Raw genomic sequence first — 27,372 nt, forward strand, 5'->3', positions numbered from 1 at the left:
TATCTTCTGATTAATATATTAGAAGTGACTACACGATTGCATTTCATTACAAAGTATTCTATTTTTAGAATGAATATTTAAAAGTGGGCATTGCGCTCACGAGATAGATACACAACATTTGTACAAAATATAGGCTGTTGTAGCTACACTAGTTCACCACAATCATAACAGGAAAGATCAGTAAACTAAATGAATTTTCTATGCCCACACAAGTAGAATATTTTTCACTAATGACATGAAATTAAGCAAGAAACTATGAACAAGGTCAACTGCAAGCTTTCTGAACATATAGTAATAGAAACTATTTATTTATTTATTCACGCAATATGTACCAATGTCGAAAATATTCTAACACTGTTAGTTCAATCAAGATATAATGATAATACTGATTACCATGCAATGTAATCATAGGAAAATCTCTATATATATAGGAAATATAACACTGTGAGGCACAAGAGAATAAAAATATCGGATCATTACTATATCACTCCTACATTTCATCTACAACGATAGATACTGATATGTGAAAAAGATTTGTGCTAGATAATACAAAACTATTTCCTTTCATAAGAACAGAAAACAGAAACCATAAAAATATGTATAAAAATTAATAATGATGAGGTATTAATGAGAAATGAAGTTTTGCTGCTTTTCAAACCAGTCTTAAAACTGATTTTATTTGGTAATGCATTGGAGAGTACAATTGCCATAACCAAAATAAATGTTTGAACTTTTTTGTTAATATTTCAAACATTCAATTTGCATTTATATGACTATCATCGATAAGCGAGATGTTGGCACTTTGCTCACAAAAGCAAGAACGATGTATATGATTTGCACCACCAAATGTTTCATTTCATCTCGTCATTTAAATAAACAGATGAAAATGATTGTAGGATTGTTTTTTTGAGTCAGAAGATGTAAGAGGTAACAAAAGAGGAGGATGGCAAGAAATATTTGATGTGTCAATGCACTTCACCACATTCTATATTAGCACCTTCATCATCTTCTTGAGAATCAGGACATATGCAAGACCTGCCTCCATGGCCATCAGAGAGGCACAGATATCGACATCCTCCGTTATCCACAGCACATGGACTGCTCACTGATATAAACAAAAAAAATTCTGTTACTTGAATCGACGATAAAATATAATAAAAAATAAAATAAATTTAACATGAAAAAGTATGAATACTCTTTAGAATATCTTGAAGAAGGGATGGGAAGAAAATTGATGGCAACAAAATAATTTCCAGAATTCACCCCTACAGGATGTTTTTTATGCAAATTGTAGTGCACATGCTAATTTTTTGTAAACATAACAGAACAACTCAAGCTTTATGGCCAGGCATATAAAGCATTATCCAGTATCATCATTTCCATCCTTATTTCTTCACAAAAGAGTATGATGTTGAGTTTACAAGAAAGGTCTTTGCTGGTAAAATTCTTTTCCGAATGTGGTGATTCCACACCAAAAGCTATGTAGAGATTTTCTTGTCTTCAGAAGGGGTTTCGACAATTTCCCCCCTTTCTTTATGACATTCATAGAATTTCAGAATTTTCTTATGGTTGGTTAAGGTTGCAGACAGCTCACAATAAGCTAACTTTAATTATATTACAGCCACTCTGTATCTCAAATCATATTAGTCAATATTTTTAATCATCAAGAGACTCTCATTATTAACAAAAGTATCATAACAATGAGTATCACAATTGCATGACCTAACAAATTTTCAAGCTTTATCAATGATTGCAGGATGGAAATTTACTTCAAACGTATAGAGGTTTTTTCTCCTTCCATTTCAAACTTAAAAATGATTTCATATTTTATCATTTAAATTAGTGCGTAACTAATTATACATTAATTTATAACATACACATTAAGCTTCAAAGCATATGAATGTTTCATTTTTACCTGCTGGACAATAAGATGGCAGAGAGACAATGCCATACATCCTTCCACTTCCACCAGCTGGTATTTCCAAAGGTTCAGCATCACCACCATTTATGTTCACTCGGTGCACAAACTTTCTGAAATTCATTATTTTTTTAAGTGAAGGATGAAAACTGAACTTTTATGAATATTTATATATTCTCTAATTAAACTGGCCAAATCAATGTTGATTGCCATTTTCATAATTTTAAATTTCCAAACTTTTAAAAATAAAATAAAAAAAGCAATCGAATTGAAGTATGGGATAAAATTCAAAGAAATCACACTGAAAGTTTTTTATGTAGCATAATTTGTTCTGCGAATGTGCTTGTTATCTGAATCATCGTATATTGAGAATCAAACTTCTCCATAAGAAATAATGAAAACTTGGATGACTCGTTCCACAATTATTAATTCACATATAAATGGCTGATGAAAACAACATTCAATCAACAAAAACAACACAGCAATAATATTAAAAATACTATGGTATAATAATAATATTGTAATAGATAATAATAAATAATACTATAATGCCATAAAGTAAACATGCAATGCAAATACAAATACAAATACAAATACAACGCCACAACAGGCAAAATGCCCAACGAGGTGGCTGATAAAAAGATGCCCATAAAAATATGGTTGTCATAAAAATATGGTTGTCACAATGATGTACAATGATGTTTGCAAATTAACTTACTCTAGAGGACTAGAGAGAGGACTATCGTTTAGGACACTTGCAGACTCACAGTTGTCTGTGAACATACCGTATATACTCGTGTATAAGTCGAGTTTTTTTGTGGAAAAATTCGTTCCTCAAGTGGGGGGGTCGGCTTATACTCGGGTCAGTTTTTGATGAGAAAACATCGACCCCCCACAATCAGTAGTCATTTTTGCAGTAGTGTTCGAGAAACGGGCCCTGTTCAAACCCCACATGGAACGGATTATGTCAAAGCCGAGGCAAAGAAATTGAAAACATCATTGGCTACGATACTAGGTGGGATAACGTCGATTGTGTACAGCTTTTAGATGTGAGCATCGACAAGACTCAGACTATTTAAGGAATTTGTGGATCGAATGGATGAGTTCCGATGATGAAGAAACTACAAAAAGTGGTGCCTTGAAGAAACCTGACATTGGCCTAGTGTGCTAATGGGTACATGAGACGTGGAATTCTGTTTCCGCCGATCCTTCAAAAAGTGTTGCATCAGCAATGCGATGGACGGAACTGAAGATGATATCCTCCTTTTTGAAAGTGACAATGGCGATGACAACCCAGATGAGGATAAAAACGAAGATGCCCCCCCCCCCCCCATGATAATCTGATGGATTACGGCGAACTTGGAGACTTAGAAGAAACGGATTAAAAAGTTTGAATCATTTTCTATTGTAAATTTTCGTAAGCTGTTGATTTTGCATAAAAATATAAGAATTTTTTTTCTCTGAAATGAACAGATTTTTTTGGGGTCGGCTTATACACGGGTTTTCAATTTATCGCGGTTTTGGTGGTCCTGAAGTGGGGGGGTCGGCTTATATACGAGTCGGCTTATACACGAGCATATAAGGTATTCTTTTTGAATGAATTTAAAAAGGAGCCTATCCAGTGACGCTTGCTTTTGCTTACTTCCTGATTTCTCAAAAATGGAAATTGTGAATTTTGTCATGGCAGATTCATTGCTCACACACTGCTACAGCTTTACTTTGACAAGTATTTTTACAAAATTTTGTACAGATTCCCACATTCTATATATCTCTTTAATCTCATTTGGAAAAAAAAAAAGTGAGGGATTCCCCCTTCTTATTTCCATCTTCCTTCTCAGACGTGATACCGTCCATATGTTCTTCCAGTTGCATGCAATGAGGATCCATAATTTTGTCTGTGGCCAACTCCTGGCTATGTTTCGCCACTATTTTTTGAATGTCATTCTCATTCACCTCCAATTCCATGACTTTCTTAAGAACACAATCTCAACACATCTGGTGGCCTGTTGACAAGCTAGCCCCTCAAATAACCACTTTTAACCATTATCTGCTTGCCAGAAAGCCGCCTTCGTTTTTTGTTGCTGTACCTAGCAGTTTGCTTACAAGTTTGGCATACAAGGCCTTTGCCTCCTCGCAGATAATATCCTCAATTCACATTACCACCAGCTAGTTTCTTTTTATTCATCCACACAAGCTGCAACTTTCCTACATTCACCAGCACATATGGTCATTGCTTTGACACTCTTTTTGCTGTATTTAGTCCTCTTATTTCTTCTTTGATATTGTGCAAATCGTCTATGTAAACTAGGATATAGAACAGGCATCTTCAACCTGTTGCTCACAAGCACCACAGTGCTCCCAGGAACACCCAGAGGGCTCGATTCACACTTCATGTGTTTGTATGCCAAGCTACAGTAATGGTGCTCTTTTGTTAGGCAGTGTTTGCGACTAGAAAACGTTTGAAGACCTCTGATGTAGAATCTTGCAATGTCAGCTATTCCCATACCCTTGCTCAACGATGATTTTCTTTTCAAGTTCCAGAGCAATCATCTTTCTACTGCTTTTCTTCTCAACCTTCTTAATCATGGAGGCCCAAGTACCAAAACAACAGAGCCACTTTTTTTTTCTTTCAAATCGAGCACACACAACTCAGGTCAATCACCATCGATGGGCAATTTACTACCTAGTGAGTTGTGACGGAACTGTAACTGTGTGTGTATACACAGTCTGAGTGTGTATGTACAGTGGAATCTCGATAACACGACACGTGGATAACTCGACATCTATTGTTATTCCCTTGGTTGGCGTGTATGGGAAGAATGAATGTTTGAAACCTGTTGGTCGGCTTATCATTTTAGTGTAGCTTCCAAAAAAGGTCTTTCATTCTTTTCATGGTAAAAAAAAAGTGTGGATATTGTCAACATCCAATTAGGGATAAAAATCTTATCAATTGGGAGTTTTGATATTGTCTGTTGCGAAGAATGTTTTTTCGTTTCAACTCAGTTTTATGATTTCTTGCAAAAAGAGTAAAAGAAAAAGAGCTAAAGCCTGGTTAGATGCTGAATATGTCATTTGGTTTTCATCTTGAGTATCGACAGCCGTGAATATACAATGGCTCCATGCAAACTTCATACTTGAAGTTTAAAATCAAAAGTTGAAATTTTGAAAAAACTAGAATCAGGTAAAACACAGAGAGTGAACTCACCAAAGAATATTTATTTATTTACAATAACCCCAGATGGCATGAAATGCACTTATACTGGGAAAAAAATTTAAAAATAAAAAAAATAGAGTTGCATGGAACACTATTTCAACATTTGCCAAAAATAAGGAAAAAATTTTATCAGCATTTGAATCTTCTTATGAACCAAGCAGAAAACGTATAAGAAAATCAGACTTCAGTGACATAGAAGAAGCAACTCTTTTGTGGTTCAAAATCACTCAATCCCATTATCAGGACCAATAATTCAAGAGAAAGCAAAGGATTTCGCAAAAAGTCTCAATCAAGGTGATTTTACTCTGACCAGTGGATTTGGTTGACCCGATTCAAAGAGCGCCATGGCATTGTTTTCAGGAAAGTTTGTGGAGAGAGCATATCTGCATCTCAAGAAACTGTCGAAAATTGGAAGAATGATATTCTGAAACCAATGATAGAAGGGTATAAAGATGCAGATGTGTTTAATTGTGATGAGACAGGTTTATTTTTTCGCCTTTTGCTTAACCAAAGGCAAAAAATGTGAAGGAGGTAAAAAACACAAAGATCGTTTGACAGTTCTTTTGGCTGCGAACTCAGACAGTTCCGAAAAATTGAAACCGTTAGTTATTGGAAAATCAAAAAACCTGCAGTGCTTTAAAAATATTAAAACTCTTACTAAAACTTTTAATATAAAAACTGTGGACTATGGTGGCAACAAAAAGGCATGGATGACATCAGAGATTTTCTAACAATGGTTGAGGTTAATTTAGAGATAGAAAATTTTCAAGAGAGAAAAGAAAAGTTTTATTTATTTTGGATAAAATTGCACTGCTCATCCTAAAATAATGGACCTTTCTGCAATAAAAGTATGCTTTTTACCACCTAATTTAACAGCAATTTCACAACCACTATGCTAGCCAGATGCTATTTAAATGATTGATTCTGCTTGGAAGTCAGTCACGAGTGCACGATTCGGAACTGCTTTTATACAAATACAAATACAAATACAAAAACAACGCCACAACAGGCAAAATGCCCAACGAGGTGGCTGATAAAAAGATGCCCATAAAAATATGGTTGTCATATGTTTCAAAAATACAGCAACCCAATTAAAAATGCAATTAACACAAATTACAAACAATATATACACATGATAAAATATTATACAATGCCCATAAAGAATACTTATGGTTGTCTTATTCTAAGAATGGATAGCTTCTCGATTTACCCCAACATGTTTATCGTATTTCTTTTTAAACGTGTCAATTGTGTTACAATTTACTACCTCCGGGGGTAAGCTATTCCATTTATTAACAACCCTATTGGAGAAAAATTCCCTGCGACACCATAACCTTGCATTGTCCCTCACCAATCGATACTGGTGTCCCCTTGTAAAAGCAGTCGATTGGCGGTGTACTAAAAGTTCATGGTCCATCCTATCCATCCCATTGAAAATTTTGAACACTTCGATCATATCTCCTCGACACCTGCGTTCATCCAATGTAAACATATTCAAAAAATGAAGTCTCTCTTCATAACTCAAGCCCTGTGTGCCAATAAGGACACGCGTAGCTCTTCTCTGCACCCCTTCAACCAAGTCTATGTCCCTCTGTAGGTATGGTCTCCAAAACCTTACAGCATACTCCAGTCCAGGACGAACTAAGCCTCGAAAAAGCGGAAGAATGACTTTAGGAGAACGCGAAGAGACCTTTTTGAAAATGAGACCAAGCATTCTATTCGATTTTTTGACAACCGCTGAACAATGTTCAGAAAACTTAAGTCGCTCGTCAATGAGAATTCCCAAATCGGTGACTCTAGTTGCATCCGGGATAATTGGTTTTTGTTCTGAGTCTGTTTTTGTTCTTTATCTGAAGGTTCCTCTCAAATTGCGTGTGGAGAAAGCATAAATAACGCAACAGGTGATTTTATAGAGGATGAATTTGTGAACATTGACTTTGATCTTGTAACTTCAGGACTTTTAGAAGACGAGGATATTCTAGAATCAACCAAAGAGGAAGTGCTTCATGTTCCAAAAAAATAGAACCAGAAAATTCAGATGAAGAAGTATCTGCACCATCTCGCCATGATGCATTAAAAGCTGTAGATGTGATACATCGATTTCTACACACTCAGGAAAAAGCCGAACAATAACGGGTAAACTGAACAGTGTAGAAAAATTTTTGTTTTCTCTGCGGAAAGAAAAACAAACAAATATACTTGATTATTTTTCATGAGGTAAATTTTTTATATGTTTTGATTCTATTATGAAACAACCCTGAATTAAAATTAATGAGAAAATTAACATTTTATTTAATATTGAATTGTTTGAATGCATATAATTACGTACACAAAAACGATCAGACAAAAATTTAGAGCGAAACCCAGCTAACTCAGCATCCGCTTAAGTCGACATGTTTTTCAATACTTTCAGGGTGTCGAGTTACAGAGAGTCTATTGTATTATGTTTGTTTTTTCAGTGCTTTCATCTATATTTCAGAAGTGAAGTGAGTAATGTATTACGATTTAATTACATCTGTACTGTTTGTAGGTCGGTTGCTCTGTGGTGAGCCTTTTTAAAGGGGAGATAGGCTCGCTTGGCGCCTTGAAGTTGGGAACCACAACAGAGCCACTACACTTGGACAAATAAAAACAAATGCTATAAGCGCACATACATGTGGTTACAATGCTATATCTAGTTTTGTATTTTAAACAGTCATGCTCGCAGTAGAAAATTGCCCATGGCGATAGACCTGAGTTGTGCTCGGCTTCAAAAAAAAAAAAAGTCATGCTCGCATATGTGCTCACTTTTCGAGTGAAGCATGCTGACCAAAGACTGTAGGGGAGAATATTACCCACAATTCCATAGTATGTGTGTGGGAAAAAATGAAAAATCATCGGCTCAGTTGTGATTTTGTGAAACTAAATAAACAAAGTACAAATTTTTTGCATGTAATGCAAATCATTGCTCGTTAATTGAACCAAAATTTTTGCTCGTTATCTGAATTGCTCATTAACCAAAGTTCCACTGTATTAAAAATGTGATAAGTTTATTCATTTTTAGGGTTGCCAAACTTTCTATCATTTTGCATAAAAAACCCAAAACCTTACTCACATTTCCCAGTCAGTCCAGTAGATGTGGCCTGAATGAATAGCAATTCCGAAGGGATAAGCTGCTGGCGTGAAAATCAATCTTCTACTCTGGCCATACACTGATATGCATTCAATCCTTCCTAGACCTGCAGGTAGAATGTATGAAAAATTATTGCTAAGACTGGAAACACATTCAAAAACATGATATGATGTGAGCATATCTTGAAATTAAGCTTCAAAAGAGGCTACATCAGAATTAATTATTACAGAACACAATTTTATATTTTACGTGAATATGGTGAATGTTAGGCGTGTTTATAGCTGCTGTGATCTGTCTTCCAAATAACATATGAGTAACTGGCATATTTATTTATTATTTTTCTGAATGAAATGTAAATTTTGTAAGACAGGGCTTGACAAATCTCAGGTGACATGTCATCATAGTGATTGAAAATTTTGTATAGGGGAAATTTAAGGGGGAAAATTAAAAAAAGCCAATTATTTAGGACCATATTGGAAAAAAAACTTGACTCCTAAGAAACCTGGTTGGCACCCAAACTTTTATTTCAATTTGTCAAGTCCTGGTTCAAGGTCTGCAACTGGATGAGGAGAGATTTGGTTTAAAAAGAATACCATTTGTGTCTTGAAGTTTGAAAAACAAATATTTAAGCACTGACAAAAATCTACAGCTATCAAAAATTTAGTTATATTTTTATTCCATTATTTAAACTAATGAAGCTCTACCTGCATCCGTCCAACACAGGTTGTTTCTTTCATAATCGATGGTCAACATATTCGGGAGACCAAGGTTATTGGACACAAAATCTGCTCTGTCAGTTCCGTCCATGTTTGACACCTCTATCTTCGGAGATGTACGACTCCAGTCAGACCAGTAAAGTCTCCTGATGTGATTTATTCAAACAAAATAACATATAATACTTTTCTCATGCAATGAAAGTGTCAATGATAATAATCAAGCAGAAGAGTAAAAAAAATTAGAGCTGTACATAAGAAACTTACCCTATCCCTGGATGAACAGCTATTCCTCTGGGATTATCCAAATTTTCTGATATAAGAACTTTCTTGTAACTGTTTGACAGACTTGCAACTTCCACGGTATCTTTGGCAGAATCAGTCCAATAAATATTTCGGCCAAGCCAATCAATGGCTACTCCTTCTGGAGACATCATATCTGAGCATAATATAAGAAAGGAAAAAACATTATAAAGCCTTCAACTACCAGGCATCATTTGATTGTTCGCTATCACCCTCAACACCATCTAATATTTCCACATACACACATTCAACAATTTCTTCTTTGCAAAATATTTTTGCACTGATAATGACCTTTTTTTGGTCACAAATATATCTAAAATTCTGATTTTGATGTGAATTGAAATACATTAATTTTTTTACTTCTAAAACTATACACAGTCCTTCTTTATTGCCACAGAGGTAATTCACTACCATTTTTTCCCTAAAGAGGTGGCGGCATCGGAATTAATTATAATGAAGCATAATTGTGCATTTATGTAAGCTTCATAGATAATGATGTATACTTAAATTTTACTGTTCTATATCATTCAAATAATTTTATAGATTGTCAAATTTAAGTAGTTAAGACTCTACTGTAAATATTTAATGCAGGGCTTGACAAATCCCAGGTGCCAGGTCACCATGGCAACTAAAAACAAATTTGACATTGGTGCCTAATTTTTTTTGTAGTTAATGATAACTGAATTTTTTTTAAGTCTATGGACAGCATAAACCTATTGCAAATTATGTCAGTGAGTCTCCTAGCATTTGAAAGGGCTCCCAAATTCCCCTTCTGCGAAATCTCTCCAAAGTGCATTAAGACCTGATTTTAGGTATCTAAAGCTAATATACTATTTTGGACAGATTTTATTGTAGGAAAAAAATGTTGGCAACTGTGAAATTTTGCTTGCACCTAAATTTTTCTCCAATTTGTCAAGCCCTGATTTAATGTTAATATTTGGTAGCCATATTACATTATTACCTTTAGTTAAAATTACAGTAACCTCAGAACCATTGTAGTTTGCACGGCGAATGTTCCTCAAAGACACATCTGCCCAGTACAAGTGTCCCTGTTGACAGTCTGCTGTTACTCCGATTGGTGTTTGATGGGGTTCCATTAGCAACAGATGCCCTGGATCACTTTTTGTGGGTGTTGTGGGAATCTTAAGCAATGACATGCCTTGAGCAAAGACAAGATTTCCACCACTGTGCTGAGGTGCAGCTGCAAAATATTAGGAGTGAAAGTACCAATAAAAAAAAATATTTCCTTGAAAAAAAAAAAAACTGAAACAAACAGTAAAAACAGGAATTTAAATTAATAATGGGGTCATCAAATGCAGGTTTTCTTGGCCAGTTATAAGTAGAAACTTCCAAGCTATAGAGCAGTGGTCCAGAAAGTGGTTTTTTTTCTTGAAAACATGTTTTTGGACAAATTGTTTTTTGTCTTGGAGGTATCTATAAAAAGGCAGGTTTTACTATGTAAGGCAGGGGTTCTCAAACTTTTTCTACCCGCACCTTCCTTTTTGCTAATCAATGCTTATCCGTGGCTCTCCAGTGAAGTTTAATAAAGAATCTCTTCGAAAAACTTTTGTCATTGCTGGCACTTTGTGGTGCCTCTGATAAAGATTGGAGGCGCACCATGGTGCTGCAGCACACAGTTTGAGAGCCCCTGGTATAAGGAATAAGCATTGCTTGGTAACATGGCTAGTTCATCGGGCAGAAACAAATCAGTTCTGGTACTGAGAAAATGCTTCAAGTTCAGCTGCTATTGTAGTAACAGTATGTTGCAGACAGAGTTACATGCCACAGGGATTTCTTCATCGTGGAATTTTAGAATATCGTCCCCCTTATGCCAGAAGCATGAATGTACAAATTTTCAAAATATGCGAAATGACATTTGAATGTTTACTCTACCCATGTGAGTGTCTTAGATAGCAAAATAAAGGATCCAACTAGCTGATAAACTCAAAAACTTAAAATTTGCACATTCATGCTTCTAGCATGAGAGGGGCGATATGGCAATGCTGGTTTCTTATTTTTTTTTAATGGGCAACTTACAGTATAAATAGCAAAAAGTGCTAACTTATAAAATAAAAGGAAATTGATCAAACACAATTTTTTTAAGCAGAAAAGAATTTTCAGGAAAAAAAAATAGAACTCTTATATATTTTCAAAAAGGAATGATTCACTTACGAGTGCAGGCTATTCCATCACCAACATACCCTTGACGACAGTGGCACGTATATTCCCCAGAAGAATCATGTAAAACACAGTCTGCATTAGAGTCACAAAGATATCTGTCCTCTCGGCACGACCTTAATGGTTTGCACTCGTAACCATCGCCAATGTACCCATTCTGGCACCTGCATCTGTAACCACCAGCCTGTGAATCATATAGGCACTCTGCTCTAACATGACATGTGTTGATTACATTGCAAGGTGCAGTTGCAATGCTTTTCTCACATTGTCTGCCATCACCTTGATAGCCTGGCTGACATTGGCAACGGTATATGAGGTCTACGGTGTCATATATGCAGGTTGCGTGCTCGTGACAAATGTTCCGAACATTACATGAAGCAGCTGTTGAAGAATTAATGAAAAAAAATTAGGTCTAACATTAACCTTTGTAATACAACACATTTTCACCAGTAAAATTTAAGCGCTTTTTGAACCCATTACAGGCACACCTAAAATACTTAAAAATATGTTGAAATACACACATAACCCTTTCCCCGGCAATATTTTTGAAAAAAATATTAACACATAATTGCGAGCTTAACATAAGTTCCGAATCAGTTGCACTTTCCAGGATAAAATTTAACTTCATTTATACAAGATATACGGAAGACTGGATGTTGTGAAGATATTTATTATTTGAGATGTTAATTTTTTTAAGGAAGGAAAAAACTCATCGCTGCCTCTACCGGGAGTCGAACCCGGGTCCCTCGATTGCCGGACGAGTGCTCTGACCACTAAGCTACAGAGGAGATAGAGATTTTCCTTCGCTAGAGCGTATATATGCCGAACAGAACCGTGCAATGGACGGTGAAACTGATCAGCTAATAGCTCACATAGCGACATTCATGTCATATTAACTTCATTTATTTTATTTATTTACCAATTGCTGTGGAAAGCCTTGCAAGGCTCGTAATCTACTTGACAAAAAAAATTGAACATTGAAGAACCGGACACACCCCACTTCCCATCTCAGAGAGATATCGAAGCTTTCCCGGGGGAAGGGTGTATCTGAAAATTTATTACTTTATGTGAAAATAGCAAAATGATATATATATATATAATAAAGAATCGCTTGACAAAAAACAGCTGGGAAAAAATTACAATCAATAAAAGCAGTTAGAGGAAAAAAACAGACAAATTAAGAAAGTTATAAAAAATTAAATAAAATGAAAATAAAAATCCAATATATATATATATATATACAATTAGCTATAATACCTGATGATGCCCGGGTTTTCTTCAATTAATGGGAGGATTGAAAAAGTGACAAGCCATTATAAAAGAATAAACTATTAACCATACATATACTGGCAGTATTAAAGAAGTGACAAACCATTGTAAAGGCATATACATGTCTATCTGAAATACATTGTTTGAGAACCGTGGTAATCAAAGCAAACATTTCAAAAGTGATTGTGAGGCCCAGGAGCCATTGTTGTCCAATAGTTTTTGCCCATTTTGGGCATTTGCCCAGCTCTGACGAATTTTCAAATTTGCCTATCAATCAAGTGAGGTTCCATTTGGTATGTGTGCAAAATTTGGTGGCAATGGGTCTAAAATTGTAGTTTTGTATATAGAACATACACACAGAAAATCAATATCACATACAGACAGAAAATCAATATCACATACAGACAGAAAATCAATATCATATACAGACAGAAAATCAATATCTATCAATCAAAATCAAATTGCCCCCAGTCAATTTCATGGAGATGATGTCTTTTGAAACATGCACGAATTTAGAACCAGAAATGAATCTATGTAGATCGCCAAGATGGGTGAGTAGATCACCCACTCAGATAAGAGCATATGGATGATGAGGTTCTAAATTATTGAAAAAAAAGAAAGAAATATTGCAAGATGTTGAACATCTTGAGCATGAAAGAACATGTTTTGACATAATCTACATTTGCCCATTATTTGACTGGACATAAGGCTCCAGATATTTTATATTTTCACTTAAATTTCAACCAAAAAATTCAAAAATAAAATAAAATCCATAATCACATTAAGTTCTTTGTGAAAAAATAGTGTTGAAGTTTTCAACCCAGTACAAGAAAAAGAAGGAAATCTTTGCTCTTCATTGTGAGACATCAAACCTAAGTTTTGAGATTTCACGAATGAAAATTTGTTCTTCACAATGAAGAGCAAAGATTTCCTTCTTTTTCTTGCACTGGGTTGAAAACTTCAACACTATTTTTTCACAAAGAACTTAATGTGATCACGGATTTTATTTTATTTTTGAATTTTTTGATCATTTTTTAAATCATTAAGCTAAATAAATGAGCAATACATAGTATAAATAAGCACATCATAAAACAGAATTTTTTATCTTTATTTGCTTACATTCATCAGGCTGACATTCCTTGCCATTGCCATGATACCCAGGGCTGCATTGGCAACGATACCTCTGTGACGAAGGGTCATAAACACATTGAGCATTTACATCACAATTATCAACGGTGCTGCACTCATCTGTTAATGAAGAGAAATAATAAATGCTGCTCATAAACATATGTGTAGGTAAAATTTATTTATAGCATAGGACTAAAATATAACCTGGGTTGACAAACCAAAAAAATGAGGCATAAATATGAATAATAAGACAAGTATATTCAATTCATTGTTGGAACCAGAAGTGTATGTAAGATTTTACACAAAATGATTCATGATTAGGAAACTAATTTAAAAAATTAGGCTTGAAAAGAATGATTTATACCTATTGGGGAACATGTGATGCCATCACCTTCATATCCGTCATTACATATACAAACGTGCCTGCTAGTCAGACGATCAAGAACACATGTAGCATAAAGAGAGCAGATTGCTACTCTATCACAAGTAGCACCGTCTGAAAAACAGTAGTGAATAGTGGATTAATTTTTCTTCTTTCAATAAAGATACTTCAGACCTGAAACAGAGCATAGTGTGAGGGCTGAAAATGAAATTAATACTTACAGAATATTTATATATTATGAATATTTTAAAAGAAAAAAAGAAACATTCAAATTTTCTCTAGATCAAGAATTTTGGGAAAATAGTCTGTAGATTTCTGGGTTTATTTATTTATTTATTTACTTATTTATTTACAATAACCCCAGAAGGCATGAAATGCACTTATACTGGAAGAAGAAAAAAAATAATAATAGTCAGTACGGGAAGCACTTCGCATACGGAGCCAGGTCGAAATCCCCAATAGTGGAAGCAAATCTTGCGTAGGAGGCACATACAAGTTCTGATGGAAGACTGTTCCATATTCTTGCCATACGGCATCTATATCCTTGGAAAAAACAATCCCTTCTAGCCATTGGTATTCTTATTTGGAAGCGATGCCTACGTAGGTTAACTCGCCTGTCTACTAGGTTTCTTCTACTAAATCGCACAAGCCCTTCAATAAACATTTCTCAGAGGAATTTTTAGCAAGTAAGTGCTGCAGTGGATCCCATTCAAAGCTGCAACTAGATGCTTCGTCAGCCAGGAACAAGCATGCATTTAGCGCCCCCTTCGTAATGTTGAAGGAGAGGTTAAAGAGAGAAGTTTGCACTACCTCTGGTCTGACATTCGGGCACCAGACCTGCATGCCCCCTCCTAGTTGCAGCCCTGATCCCATTTATAATGTTCTCACTTTGTTCTCCCACTTCATATGACTCATTTTCTTGGTTCTCTTTTTAACTCTTGCAAATACTTATCAAGATTTCCCATTTAAAGCGTTTTCCCACTTACAACTTTTTTCATGACTGAAAAATGTTATAAGGGGGATCCACTATACACATGTACAATAGAATTTCAAGAAGCGGGATCCACTGTGCACATGTACAACAGAATTTCAAGTCATTTCACAGATGTAATTGCACTCATAGCACCAGTTCATTTTTCATGACCACAACATACGTTCATGAAGTAGAGAGAAAAAATTTATTTACACTTGTAACAGGAATGTGTTTATTTCAGAAGATTGAATTTTTAATATCTTATTCGTGTTTTGGGATGGATCAAAAGTATTTTGACAAATGTGCTTTTATCATCACTTTAGACCTGTGGGTGCTTGGCTTGAGCATCGTTCAAATTATATTTAGGTGATTTTACTTTCCAAATTAATTCTGAAGATTCTTGGCCCTGTGAGTTTTTGTCTGTGAAACTCTTGCCCCATCGAATTTTTTAATCATTTGTTTGTGCATCGGTGATTTTTTTTTCAAATTTTGTTAATTCCCAAGAAAAGGAATTGTATATTCTATAGATATGTTCTCTCACCATCAGCATGTGCATAATATGAATATGTATATTGTAAATATAGGTCACATAGGTGTCTATAAAGAAAAGTGTTATAAATTATAACATTGGTCATTTTTTGAGCAAAGAACTGGTTTGTTGCTCTGAGTTAATACCTCAGAAATCGTTGGGAAAAAGTCAGGATAGGGAACAGTGATTGGCTATAGTGATAATACTCATGTCACACATTTGCTAAAAAGTTGGCGGATGAGTCAGTTTTATATTTCAAGGAGCTGTAGGTTATGATGTGTGTGTGTGGGAAAATCCCATATCCTCCAAGATAAAGTTCAGTTGAGTTTTGTCTCGCAACAGTGACAGCAGCTCTGATCTGCTCTTCATGAAAGTTATGCTTCCTTGTATCATATAACTAACTACTGAGTCCTATAAATACATTTGTTTTTTTTTTCTTTTCTGTGTGTGTGATTCATTTGACGTAATTTAATACTTATGCATTTACTATACAATGTACCCCCTTCAGCACTGCACTTATAATATGATTGTATACTCCCGTTATTATTTTCACAAAAATTAATTTTCAATGTTGATGCAAAGTTATTTATTATAGACAAAAATAAAATATACTATTTAAAACATTGTAACTCCCACTTATAAGAAAATTAGAATTATCTTACCATGTCTTGTGCATGTTGTCCCATCACCAATATATCCAGCATTGCAGCGGCACATGTGTCTGTTCTGCGAGGAATCGTAAACGCATTGTGCTAGAGGATGGCAATTGTTGACCACATTACAACTGAGAAAGGTATCTGAAAAGATGAGTGCAAACTTGTGTTTATTTTCTAAGAACTCACAGATGTAAAACAATCTTAGAAATCTGTGGGACAAAAGGAAAAACAGAGTATAGAAAATTCCTACACAAAGACTGCTATTAAATAGCCCACAATAATTAATAATCCCACAAAAAAAAAATGCAGCTCATGAACATTCCTCTGGGGAACTTGCAACGAATTGGTGCATGCTGGTATTTGAAGTGAAAGTGGCAGATGGTGACGTTTTGTGTGTTTTGTAAGATCAATGAACTCAGTTAAAAGTCCACACAAAAGTACAATGTGCATCAAAAGACCAAATGATCCAAATGATCGAAACAATGACAATGTTAAACTACACAAAAGATAGGGAAACCATTACAAAAATTTATATGAGATTAAATTTATATTATAATTCATAAAATTTTGTGCAAAATTGAAATGATAACTTTAAGATTGTTTAAATACATGCACATACAGAAGATGTGATTACCTTCAGGAAGACAGATGTAACCATCTCCAGAGAATCCAGGTTTACAAGCACAGTAATAAGTTGCACCTTCATTATCATACAAACATTCACCTTGTGGACTACAGTTGTTTGCTACATCACAAGAGTCTTCAACACATACAATACCATCACCGGTGAAGCCAGAACGACACCTGAAAATTTTTAAGTTTTCTCAATCTCCAGATTTCATACCAAGGTCTGTTATAGTAAAAATAATCAAAACCTTCAACTTCCAATGGAGAAATAGAACACCTTTTATTTGAAATTAATGATGGGAGAAAAGAAAGTTTTGGTATCAGTTACATGCTCATTTTTATGGCATCTTGAATCACACTATTAGCACAAAAATGGAATTTCAACATTTGTTACCACTTATGTTATCCTTGTGTATTATCAAATTTTCGTCATATACCTGCATTCATATCGCTGGGCTACATCATTGAAAACACACTCGGCCCTTCTGTCACAGTAATTTGTCTGTCTGCAGTCATCTGTATCGGAAGGTTGACAGTAGAAGCCATCTCCGACAAAACCACGCCTACAACTGCAGCGAGGTATCCTCTGTGGACCCCATTCTGAACACTCAGCATTTATGTCACAAGTTAACTCTGCACATGTTTGCTTTCCTTAAAAATAAAAATGTTTTTTTACCAATTAACAATTTTTTTACCATCTATCACGTTGATGAATAATAAAACCCTTCAACTAGACCAGTGTTTCCCAACCTTTTGGATTTTACCGCACCCTAGGGAATATCATTAAAAACTTGGGGCACTCTTCCTTGAATACAGTTTACTACAACAAAAATCACTGAGTAAAAATACATCAATAGAGTTTTGTTTGATTAATAATTAATGTGAAACTTGTGATTGATGCTTGTAGCCCAGATACTTGATATCTGGCCTCACAGTTGACAAAGAAATATGCATATCATCCTCAAGGTCTTGCAGTCTATTTCTTGCTTTGTACTTTGTCACCATTGCAGAGAAGGCTTGCTTGTATAGATATGATGTTGAAAAAGGTAAAAGTACATTAATTGCTTTATTCATTAGATTAGGATACTTCTATCAGTCCAAGCCAAAACATAGCCACCGATGCATCACTCTTGGTGAACTTATCTTTTAGTGTGGAATCAGCACAAAAATCAATAAATTCATCTCGTTTGAAAGCAGTGAAATCTATTTCCTCCGCACTGTCTGCGAAATCAAATGGTGAGACAACCCAGTCTAAATTCTCAGGGGAAAAAGATGGAAAGTACATATCTATTGCATCTTGCAATCTTGATAAGTGATGACAAATGAGATCTTTCAGCTTTTTTTTTTATTTCCTGCCAGATTAAGAAGAGATAGAAAGTTCAACAGATCTCCTTTCTGAAATGCAGACCTCCAAGAACCAAGTTTTCTTTTAAAAACTTTCATTTTATTGGTTGAGGAAATTATTGCTTCTTGTTGACCCTGCATTGCAACATTAAGTTCATTCTGATTGTGAAAAATATCTGCCAGATACGACAGTTCCAAACACCAAGAATCACTTAGTAACAGCTCATAAAATGTGCCGTGATTTTCATTCTAAAAAAAAATTTCACCTGTTTGAGTATGAGAAACCAGTTCGACCTCATGAAAACCACCATACTTCTGTGTGAAGTAACAAAGAGCGGCATCTGTTTTGTGACATAACTTTTCAAAAATCCTGCCCTTTAAAGGTCAAGACTTGATGAAGTTTACCATTTTAACATCTTGGTTAAAAACTGCAGTAAACTCTTCATTACCTGCTTTCACACCTTATGCCTCTCTGTGCAAAAAACAGCGAGTTATAATAATGGATGAATTTTCATTGAGAGCTCTAGTAGTAAAACCTTTAAATTTCTCAGATACAGATGGTGCACCATCTGCACATATACCACAGCATTCTTTTCATGAAAGATAATGATTATTGAGATAGGGAGTAATAGAAACAAAAATATCATGGCCTGCAGTTGCAGTCTACAGAACAGAAACTGCTCACTGATATCTTTGTCATCAATATATTTGATAAACCAAAGTAGTTGCAGTTCGTCATCAATATCAATACTATCCGTGTTTCATTTTTGGCTTCTCCAGCTGTTTTGGCTCAGTGCGGAGTCAAATATCAATACTGTCATCTACTTGGAAAACAAATTTTCTACGAGATTGTATTTTCTCCACCACTTGTTCGTTGATATTGCATGCCATTTCGGATATCTTGTGGCTGATTATATTATTAGAGAGATGAACTTTCGAAACTTGATGAGCTGCTCCTTCGCCAAGTATTGTTAAAGCTATAATTTTACATGAAGGGCCAATGATTTCTTCTCCAAGAGTATGAGGGAGTTTTTTTAGCTATCAGTTCCCTCTGCTACTTTAAACGATACTTTAAGAACAGGGTCAGCTATGGTGACTCTCTTGAAGAAAGCAGAGCTGCTTTCTAGTAGATGTGAAAAATATAACAAACTTTTCTCTGACACACTATGATGCTGTATTGCTTCAGTTTGCTAGGTACCATGGCCTGGTTGCTAAGTGTTTCACAACAAATTACACACATAGAGAGAGGGTATTCCTTGTTCTTATTCCACAAAAATCCGTATGCTAAGTAACTGTCCAGGTAGTTCTTTTCTTGTTTCCATCGTTATGTGTTGAAGTTGATGGTCCGGGAGAGAGTGTAAGGTTTGGCTTAAAGCAAGCAGTAGGAGCTGACTGTTCACTTTCATTGTCCTGGAGTTAAGGTTGGGAATTAACTTATCCATAGCGAAACACTGTGAACCAATGCTAAGAAAACAACTAAAAGCCGTGGGAGAAAAGCATTTGGAAGGGATTGGCTGTAATGTCATCTGCCGAATGCAAGTATAATTAAAGCATTGAAATGAATTGATCAGTATAATCATCTGTCGAGCAGGAAAGTAATTAATTTGACTTAATTTATTTTAAGACCTTAAGTGCACTGTAATATTTTTTTGGTTTGTCTCCATATCTCGCAGCACCCTTTAGCCAGTATCGGGCACCCCAGACACTCCGGTTGGGAAAGACTGAACTAGACATTATGAATTCAAGTATGAGTAGAATGTCAATTTTCACAGATTTCAATCATTACGCTGAATAACTTTGTCAGATGAAAACAAATATGTGAATGCATATTCTATGTTGCACTTCAATGAACAGGAAATTATAACATCAATTGTAGATTCATCTGCAAATCTTAAATATTTTGCTTTAATATTTGAATGTGCAGAAAAGTAATCCTTACAGATTCAGATTTTCAAGCACTAGAGCAGGCATTCCTAACCTTTTGTGTTCAATAAACCCTTTGTTTCAATAAGATGAAGTCCTTGGCCTCCATAATAAAATGAAGGCCACAGACTCCCTTTATAAAATAAGATCCAATATACAGATATGCAAAAACAATGAGTTGATTGTTTTCACATCCAAGCTCATGTGGATCCCTTGAAATCTCTACAAGGACCCACAAAGGGTCTGTGCACCTCTGGTTAAGAGCCTCTGCACTAGAGAATGAAAATTTCTGGCCATTATTTACATATGTAGTATGTTAATATTGAAGACAAAGAAAAAGTTTACATGCATACTTTCACAATTGTTACCATCACCAATGTATCCAGCTTGGCATCGACATGCGAAAGATCCCGGTAAATTGATGCAGTCCGCAGAAATATGGCAATTGTGCCTTCCAAGTGCACATTCATTCATATCTACATTCAAAATTATATATGTATATATGCCATTACTGATCATGTGTAAAGTATATAGAAACAATATGTATAAAAAATGAAGAAAATTTTTGAATTAAGAATGAATGTATGTTATGATCATTTGACCATTTTTGCTGTATCAAGGTAATTTTTCTGCAGATGAAGGCTATAATTGGACTGGAACTTTTTTTTCATGAGTTTTTCTCTCTCTCTCCACGAGGTTCGTGCAGAAACTTCCTACAGCAGCAATGTGATCTGTGGTCATCTTGTCAGAGTTGCTATTGTATCTCTGTATCAAGAAAACTTTTTGACAAGGACTGAATTTTGCGTCAACTCCTGACACCTCTGAGCATGCTTTGGTCTATTGATTGAATGCCTCATCGGTCTGAGTGATCATGCTTATATCTGCTACAAAAATTTCTCAATAAATTTTATATACCACTGATAATTGTATGAATTATATATTCATCACACATATTTCAAATTAAAATGGTTCTCTTTTGTCACTGCTTTCACCCCTTTTTTTTTCACTGAAGTTAATTTATGCATTCTAGATAAGGCATACTGAACCAGAACAATACTCTACAGATAAAATTCTAAAGGGGTAGAAGAGACTTCTGTGTTGTTCTAGCTGAGATTTTGATCTAAACTTGGAAGCATAGGTGGTTCAACAGTCTTATATATGATTACCACATGGCATTGGTTAGATTTTTTCCTGTATATATTTTGTGGAATTGCCAGAAATGGCCATGCATTGTGTTTTTTGAAGTGATCAGTGGCCCCTCTTGGTAGATAATGGGGGTGAGACCATCACCTCTTTCTTCTTTTATCTTTAACATTCTTAACTCACCTCTGTCCCCTCCAAATATTATTTTTTTCTTCCTTGCCCCTATATACTTTTAAATTCAATTATTTATACCTCTCTTCATTTTATGAAGGTGGTCTCCACCCTTTTTGTGCCTTTGAGAAAGTCTCCCCACAGAGAGCACACAATCAGGTCAACAACATTTAAAATTCATGTATGATATGAATAGTAAAAATAATCTGTTGTGTTGCTGTTTCCAAATACAGAAGACAAATGGCAGCATTTTTTTATCACATACACATGAGAAGCATTCCTCAAAAACATAGTTCATGTTAGATACACAACCACAACAACACATGCATGACATTGCGACATGAGCCAATTTGTTATAAATTCCACAGAGGAATGTTTATGATGTGCATGTTTGGTTTAGTAGTGGCATTTATATGCACCAATAGGAGCATACGCAATTATTTCTCCCTTGACAGTGGGTGCAGCTATCTAATTGTTAGCCAAGTGGCTTCTTCATCTTCTGCCATCAATTTTTCTATGAGTGAAATCCTAGTCTAACTAATGACTAGAATTTTTATGCCCTAAAAATTTCTAAAAAATGCTCTATAAAAAATGTATTTAAGCCCTTAAAAAACTGTAAATATGCACTATAAAATAAAAAATATGTCCTAAAAAAATTGACATTCCCATCTCAGATAGCATTAGTTTTAGCAAACTAATTTGATAATTGTCTCGACCAGGACGAATGCCGCAGGTGATGTAGTGCTTGTGACCACACAGGGTTGGGACAACCCCTATAAGATCACTGAATGGAATTTTCCAACAACCCACACAACATTTGAGGTAATGGAAGTAAGTTGCTAATTTAATCAGGCCAAAGTTGTAGGCAGTTCTTTTATCTATTTCAGATTATTTTTTATCGTTATCCCTACCTATGCATGAGGGATGTTCACTGGTTGAGTCCTGTTCATAAAACTGTTGGTAGCCTTGAACACAAGCACACCTAAAAGAGTCCCCTTCAACAATACATTGGCTGTTCTGACCACACACATTTTTTCCTTCTTGGCAGGGATCACCAACTGCAAAAAAGAATGAAAATATGTCACAAACAATCAAATCACTTTTGAGAAATAGACTAGTATCAGAGTTTGACTAATGAATGTGTCATAATAACTTACCTGTTAATGGTGAAACTTTGTTAGTCATCGCGTATCGAACAATCTGCTCCTGCGCATCATATACAATGAAGTTTCTCGCCACTTTCAATCGCATTGTTGTGATAGGCTCCTCACATTCAATGTAATTTATTGTTTGGTCTATCGTAAAAGGTACCTCCAAATTGTTTCCTTCAAGCCGGTATGATCTTGATGATCGTGATCGAATGACACCTTGAATAAAATCATAGCTTGTTTAATATACAATGGGTCATGGAGATTAATAAAATTGCATAATGCTGGCATTATGAAAATTATTTAGAGATGAATGCTTTTGACCACTATAAACTATTCAGAAAGACTACTTTTTATTTATAAAATAACCATCAATAGTTCATTAAAAAAAGTAATAAATTGTTAATACTTTGTGAAACATAATTCATGCTTGCACAGCAGTATAATGGTAGATAACATTACTTGGACAACAAAAAAGACCTTTTTGGTTACAAAAGTTCACCAAATTGAGGTATATATGCAAATCAATTGATTACTGTGACAGGATTTTATACAAATACAAATACAAATACAACGCCACAACAGGCAAATTGCCCAACGAGGTGGCTGACTTAAGAACATCATGGATTCCCGAGCCATTTTTTGGAGGCCCTACCTACTACTACTACACCCCACATGCACTCCGTCCACAACCCCCCTCCCCGCGGAACCCCCCAACGAATCGGTACATGCGGGAATGTGCGTGTACGTGTAGTGAAACCTGACGTGAAGTTTTGTTGTTTCTCTGTAATGCTTGTTATGTGTAGTGCTGCCATCTGCCACAAGTTTTTCAAACTATGAGTGAAGTGTTATGATTGAATGATTTATCGTTGTAGGACTGTTGCTCTCTGTGGCGAGACTTTTTAACGGGGAGATCGGCTCGCATTTGCGCCTTGAAGTTGGGAACCACAGAAAACCAACTTCAGCCACCACAAACATGTTTTCGTGTGTTGAGGTAATAGTAGCCCAGAGTATTCAAAACAAGAAGTTTAAGTGAAAGTTTGCCCTATGCACCTGTTCAAGGTGAGTTGCAAATGGATGTTTGACTTGAAAAAAAAAGACTGATTGCTTCTGGATCAAAAGGATGCAGCTTCAGTGAAATAAATCAGTTTGCTAGCCCATTACACAGTGCCATTAAGCTCATTAATCAGCAGTGGAGACAAATACATTCATCTTCCAATAGATGTGGAAATTGCATAATGAAAACATTCTCACAGACAGAGATTGCAATTTGGTATTGTGTGTGTAGTGAGTACGATTGCTTCTGCAACCTGGCAAGAACCATGGTGAATTGTCAAAGTAAGATCTCATTTACCAATGTTGATTATTATTCTGCAAAAACAACTCCATCGCATGGATATTCAAAGGGCAGACATAGTAATTGCCTATTAGGTTAGATTTTGCATGAAGGAGGGGCCTAATTTTTTTCTGATGAGTTTTTGATTTAATAGTTGTACGAACATAATAAATCAAATTCAATAGTTTTAAAATATAAACCCTTACTAACCTGGTGACACTCTTGTGAATTCCTCCTCATAGTCTGCGATTTCAATTTTCATACCCGATGGCACAGATGGCACTGTGCCCCTGACTTTCATTTCAACCCTCATATAATTGAACACATCAGGACCAAGGAAAGTTTCCTCTATGTAAACATGGTCTCCAGATTGAGGAAAGTCCATTTCTACTGTTCTATTGAATGCCCCCCCTGTAAAAAATGCTTAAATATTAGTCATGGCAGATGAGCAATATACAGTTGCATTTATGATTAAGATTTATTCATAACCTTGCATTTAATAATGATTTTTATATATCTTTTCTCCCTTCAAAAAACACAAGAAATAAATGTTCTACCAACAAAAATGTATTATCCAAAAAAGTGTGAACCTTTCTGTGAACAAAAATATAATTAAATAAATTAATATATTGTCCATATAAGCATGGTTCTTAAAGAAAATGTGTAGTATTACATAAAATTTTGGAAGATTAGTTTTTCTAAGTGAGATGTTTGTCTTTTATGCACGAAAAAAACATATGGATCTCTTAATATATTTCTTCCACATATAATATTTGATACCTGTGATGGTGAATCCATTTTGAGCGCCACTTTGAGGCAAAGCAAACAGCCAACCTACAACTGCACCAAGAGGCGACAGAACCTGTAAATCAGCTCCAATAGTTACAGGCACACGACTCACAGCTGTGTACGTTCTACCTGCATTCGTCACTATGTATGCATGCAAATCAGAATCTTCTATCTGGACATCATTTATGATGCCATTAACTTTACCATTCATACGCTGCGTCGAATCTGAATGCAAAAGACACATTCGAATATAAATAATGAAAATAACAATATGATAATTATTACAAAAATTAGAACTTTGCCTGGTTTAAATTCATACAAAAATTGACACGTTTTTAAGACAAATAAAATTTAGTTGGTCGAATGGTCGACACGTTTCGGCTCTACAATGGAGAGCCATCATTAGGACCTCGTGGTCAGAATTCACACAAATGAGTCGTGGAGGGGTGATGTTTATGTCTAGTATTCAAATACAAAGGCAAATTCTCTAAACGACCAGACATAAACATCACCCCTTCACGACTCATTTGTGTGAATTCTAACCACGAGGTCCTGATGACGGCTCTCCATTGTAGAGACGACCATTCGACCAATTAAATTTTATTTCTCTTAAAAACGTGTCAATTTTGTATGAATATGATAATTACAAGAACCTAACAAAATTTAAAACAAACAAATGAGATACAAAACTAAGAAATACAGCAATAGAATAGCACTGAAAATGGTGCTAAAGCTCTAACTTACTTTTCTCAACACAGTTTCTTCCATTGCCCATGAATTGCTCTTGACAAACGCAACAAAAACCTCTTTGTTCTGGTTTATCGACACATGTTGATTGAGGTGGACAAGGCAATAGTGTTGTGGCACAAGATCCCAGTGATGAAGTTCCTCCTGCCTCAAACGACTCTTGGCCACCTGTTTCCAGATCAGCGGGTAGGACATTGCCTTCAACAATCCCAGAACGTCCAAGGTAGAACATCCAGACACCTGGTGTCTGGACATTTGACATTCTGCATAAAAAAATAAAACTGTAGCAAATACAAGCACACAATTCAAAAATAAACATTACCATTAGCACAAATAAAGTCACTTTTATGCAGCTTACATTATTCTCATTCATATTAGAATGATCGTCCATCCCTTTACGCAAGCAAACAGGAGGAGGATGGACAATTCTTTGTTTTGAATCAATCAGTGTATCTGTCTCACCTTGCCGAGGAAAAATTTAACTTCTCCTTAATTACTGTTATCTTGCATTATACAAATATATTTTTCAAAAGAGAAGGCAGGCTTTCACACACAGCACTAGTTTTATAATAGTATTCATACTTTTTGAGTTGCAATGCTGTGTTCATTCAAGCCTCAAACACGACAAAACAGAATGTTTGAAAACTATGGATACTATTATAAGCATATACAGTCGTTGCTCCTATTCGTGGGGAGGGGGGAATTACGTTCTGAGGATCGCTGCAAATACGGAAGTATATGCAGTACAGTAGCAGGTGAAGCTTTAGCAATTGCGGATATCGTTTCAAGTTCTTTTTCTCGATAATATCTGATTGTAGATTCATTGATACAATAATAACAGGGAACTGCAGCAATGAAACTAACTGTTGTCAATATTTAAAATTTTTCTTCGAGTTTTTCACTTTCAGGAATATTTATACAGCAGTCTTGTGGAAAAATTTTCAGAAGCACAAAAAGAACCTTTAAAAGGATTTTTTTTTTAAGTTTCATTAACTAGTTTATATTTTGTTTCAATATGAGAATTGGCAGTGTTTTCCAAAGAACTGAGAAAAAGATCTCGAATACAAAAACCACAATCATGAAATGTGCAAATACAGAGGGCCGACTGCATTTGTTAGAAAATGACTGCTCTATGCACAGAATCAATTCTGAATAGTATAAAATGGAATTTAGTTAATTGACATTTGAAAGTAATATGATAATGCTCAAGTTGATTGTGAATGAATTGTGTATTTCAATATATATATATATGCGCTATACAAGCTTCCAAATGCGTTTTTAAAAAGATAAGTGCAAAAGGCTGATTGGGTAAAGAAATATGGTAATGAATGTGTTTTCTAGCAGAAGAGATAAAAAGTCAATATTCTAAGTTTTCAGAATAGCAATGAGGATTTCAAAAAAAAATAAGCAGTTACGGAAGTGCTAAGAATTCATAGTTTTCTCTACATTAAAACACAATTAAAAATATAAACATGTTAGCCATTATTGCAAATCTAAAAGCTATCCATATTCAAATTAATAACTATAATTCTATGGGCAGAGTTGTTTTTTTAGTTACCTTTTTTCAGCTTATTACTATTGGGTAGCTGTATTTACACTATGTCAACCATATTTTTATGGGCTTTTCTAATACTATTTATTTTTATAGTCAAGGCTCATTGTAACAACCCCCTTCATTCTGTCGAAAATGTGCATTGTATTGGGTGGTCATTATATCAAAAGGTGTACATATAGGATATTTTCTATATGAAAGCATTTGGGACTTATCC

The 27,372-nt window shown here is 35.1% G+C and overlaps 1 protein-coding gene across 1 annotated transcript in view; it reads right to left on the reverse strand.

The window, feature by feature from the left end:
• Positions 1-302: 302 nt before the first annotated feature.
• Ndg (Nidogen) overlaps positions 303-27,372 on the reverse strand; it is a 52,927-nt gene continuing 25,857 nt past the window's right edge. The window contains exons 5-22 of the mRNA XM_089236991.1: positions 25,601-25,866; positions 24,848-25,081; positions 24,278-24,478; positions 22,741-22,950; positions 22,495-22,641; positions 20,623-20,745; positions 17,440-17,653; positions 17,010-17,179; positions 16,382-16,516; positions 14,200-14,331; positions 13,827-13,955; positions 11,433-11,819; positions 10,222-10,461; positions 9,225-9,396; positions 8,949-9,106; positions 8,227-8,350; positions 1,916-2,031; positions 303-1,105 (exon numbers count right to left, since the gene is read on the reverse strand). Coding sequence (XP_089093117.1) covers positions 966-1,105; positions 1,916-2,031; positions 8,227-8,350; positions 8,949-9,106; positions 9,225-9,396; positions 10,222-10,461; positions 11,433-11,819; positions 13,827-13,955; positions 14,200-14,331; positions 16,382-16,516; positions 17,010-17,179; positions 17,440-17,653; positions 20,623-20,745; positions 22,495-22,641; positions 22,741-22,950; positions 24,278-24,478; positions 24,848-25,081; positions 25,601-25,866 — 3,298 coding nt within the window. The 3' untranslated portion in view covers positions 303-965. The remainder of the gene's footprint in view (positions 1,106-1,915; positions 2,032-8,226; positions 8,351-8,948; positions 9,107-9,224; positions 9,397-10,221; positions 10,462-11,432; positions 11,820-13,826; positions 13,956-14,199; positions 14,332-16,381; positions 16,517-17,009; positions 17,180-17,439; positions 17,654-20,622; positions 20,746-22,494; positions 22,642-22,740; positions 22,951-24,277; positions 24,479-24,847; positions 25,082-25,600; positions 25,867-27,372) is intronic.

This window comes from Pholcus phalangioides, unplaced genomic scaffold, assembly GCF_987345545.1.
Source record: "Pholcus phalangioides strain wild (caught in Gottingen) unplaced genomic scaffold, Ppha-v1.0 ptg000009l_1, whole genome shotgun sequence".
In the NCBI taxonomy this organism is placed as follows: domain Eukaryota; kingdom Metazoa; phylum Arthropoda; class Arachnida; order Araneae; family Pholcidae; genus Pholcus; species Pholcus phalangioides.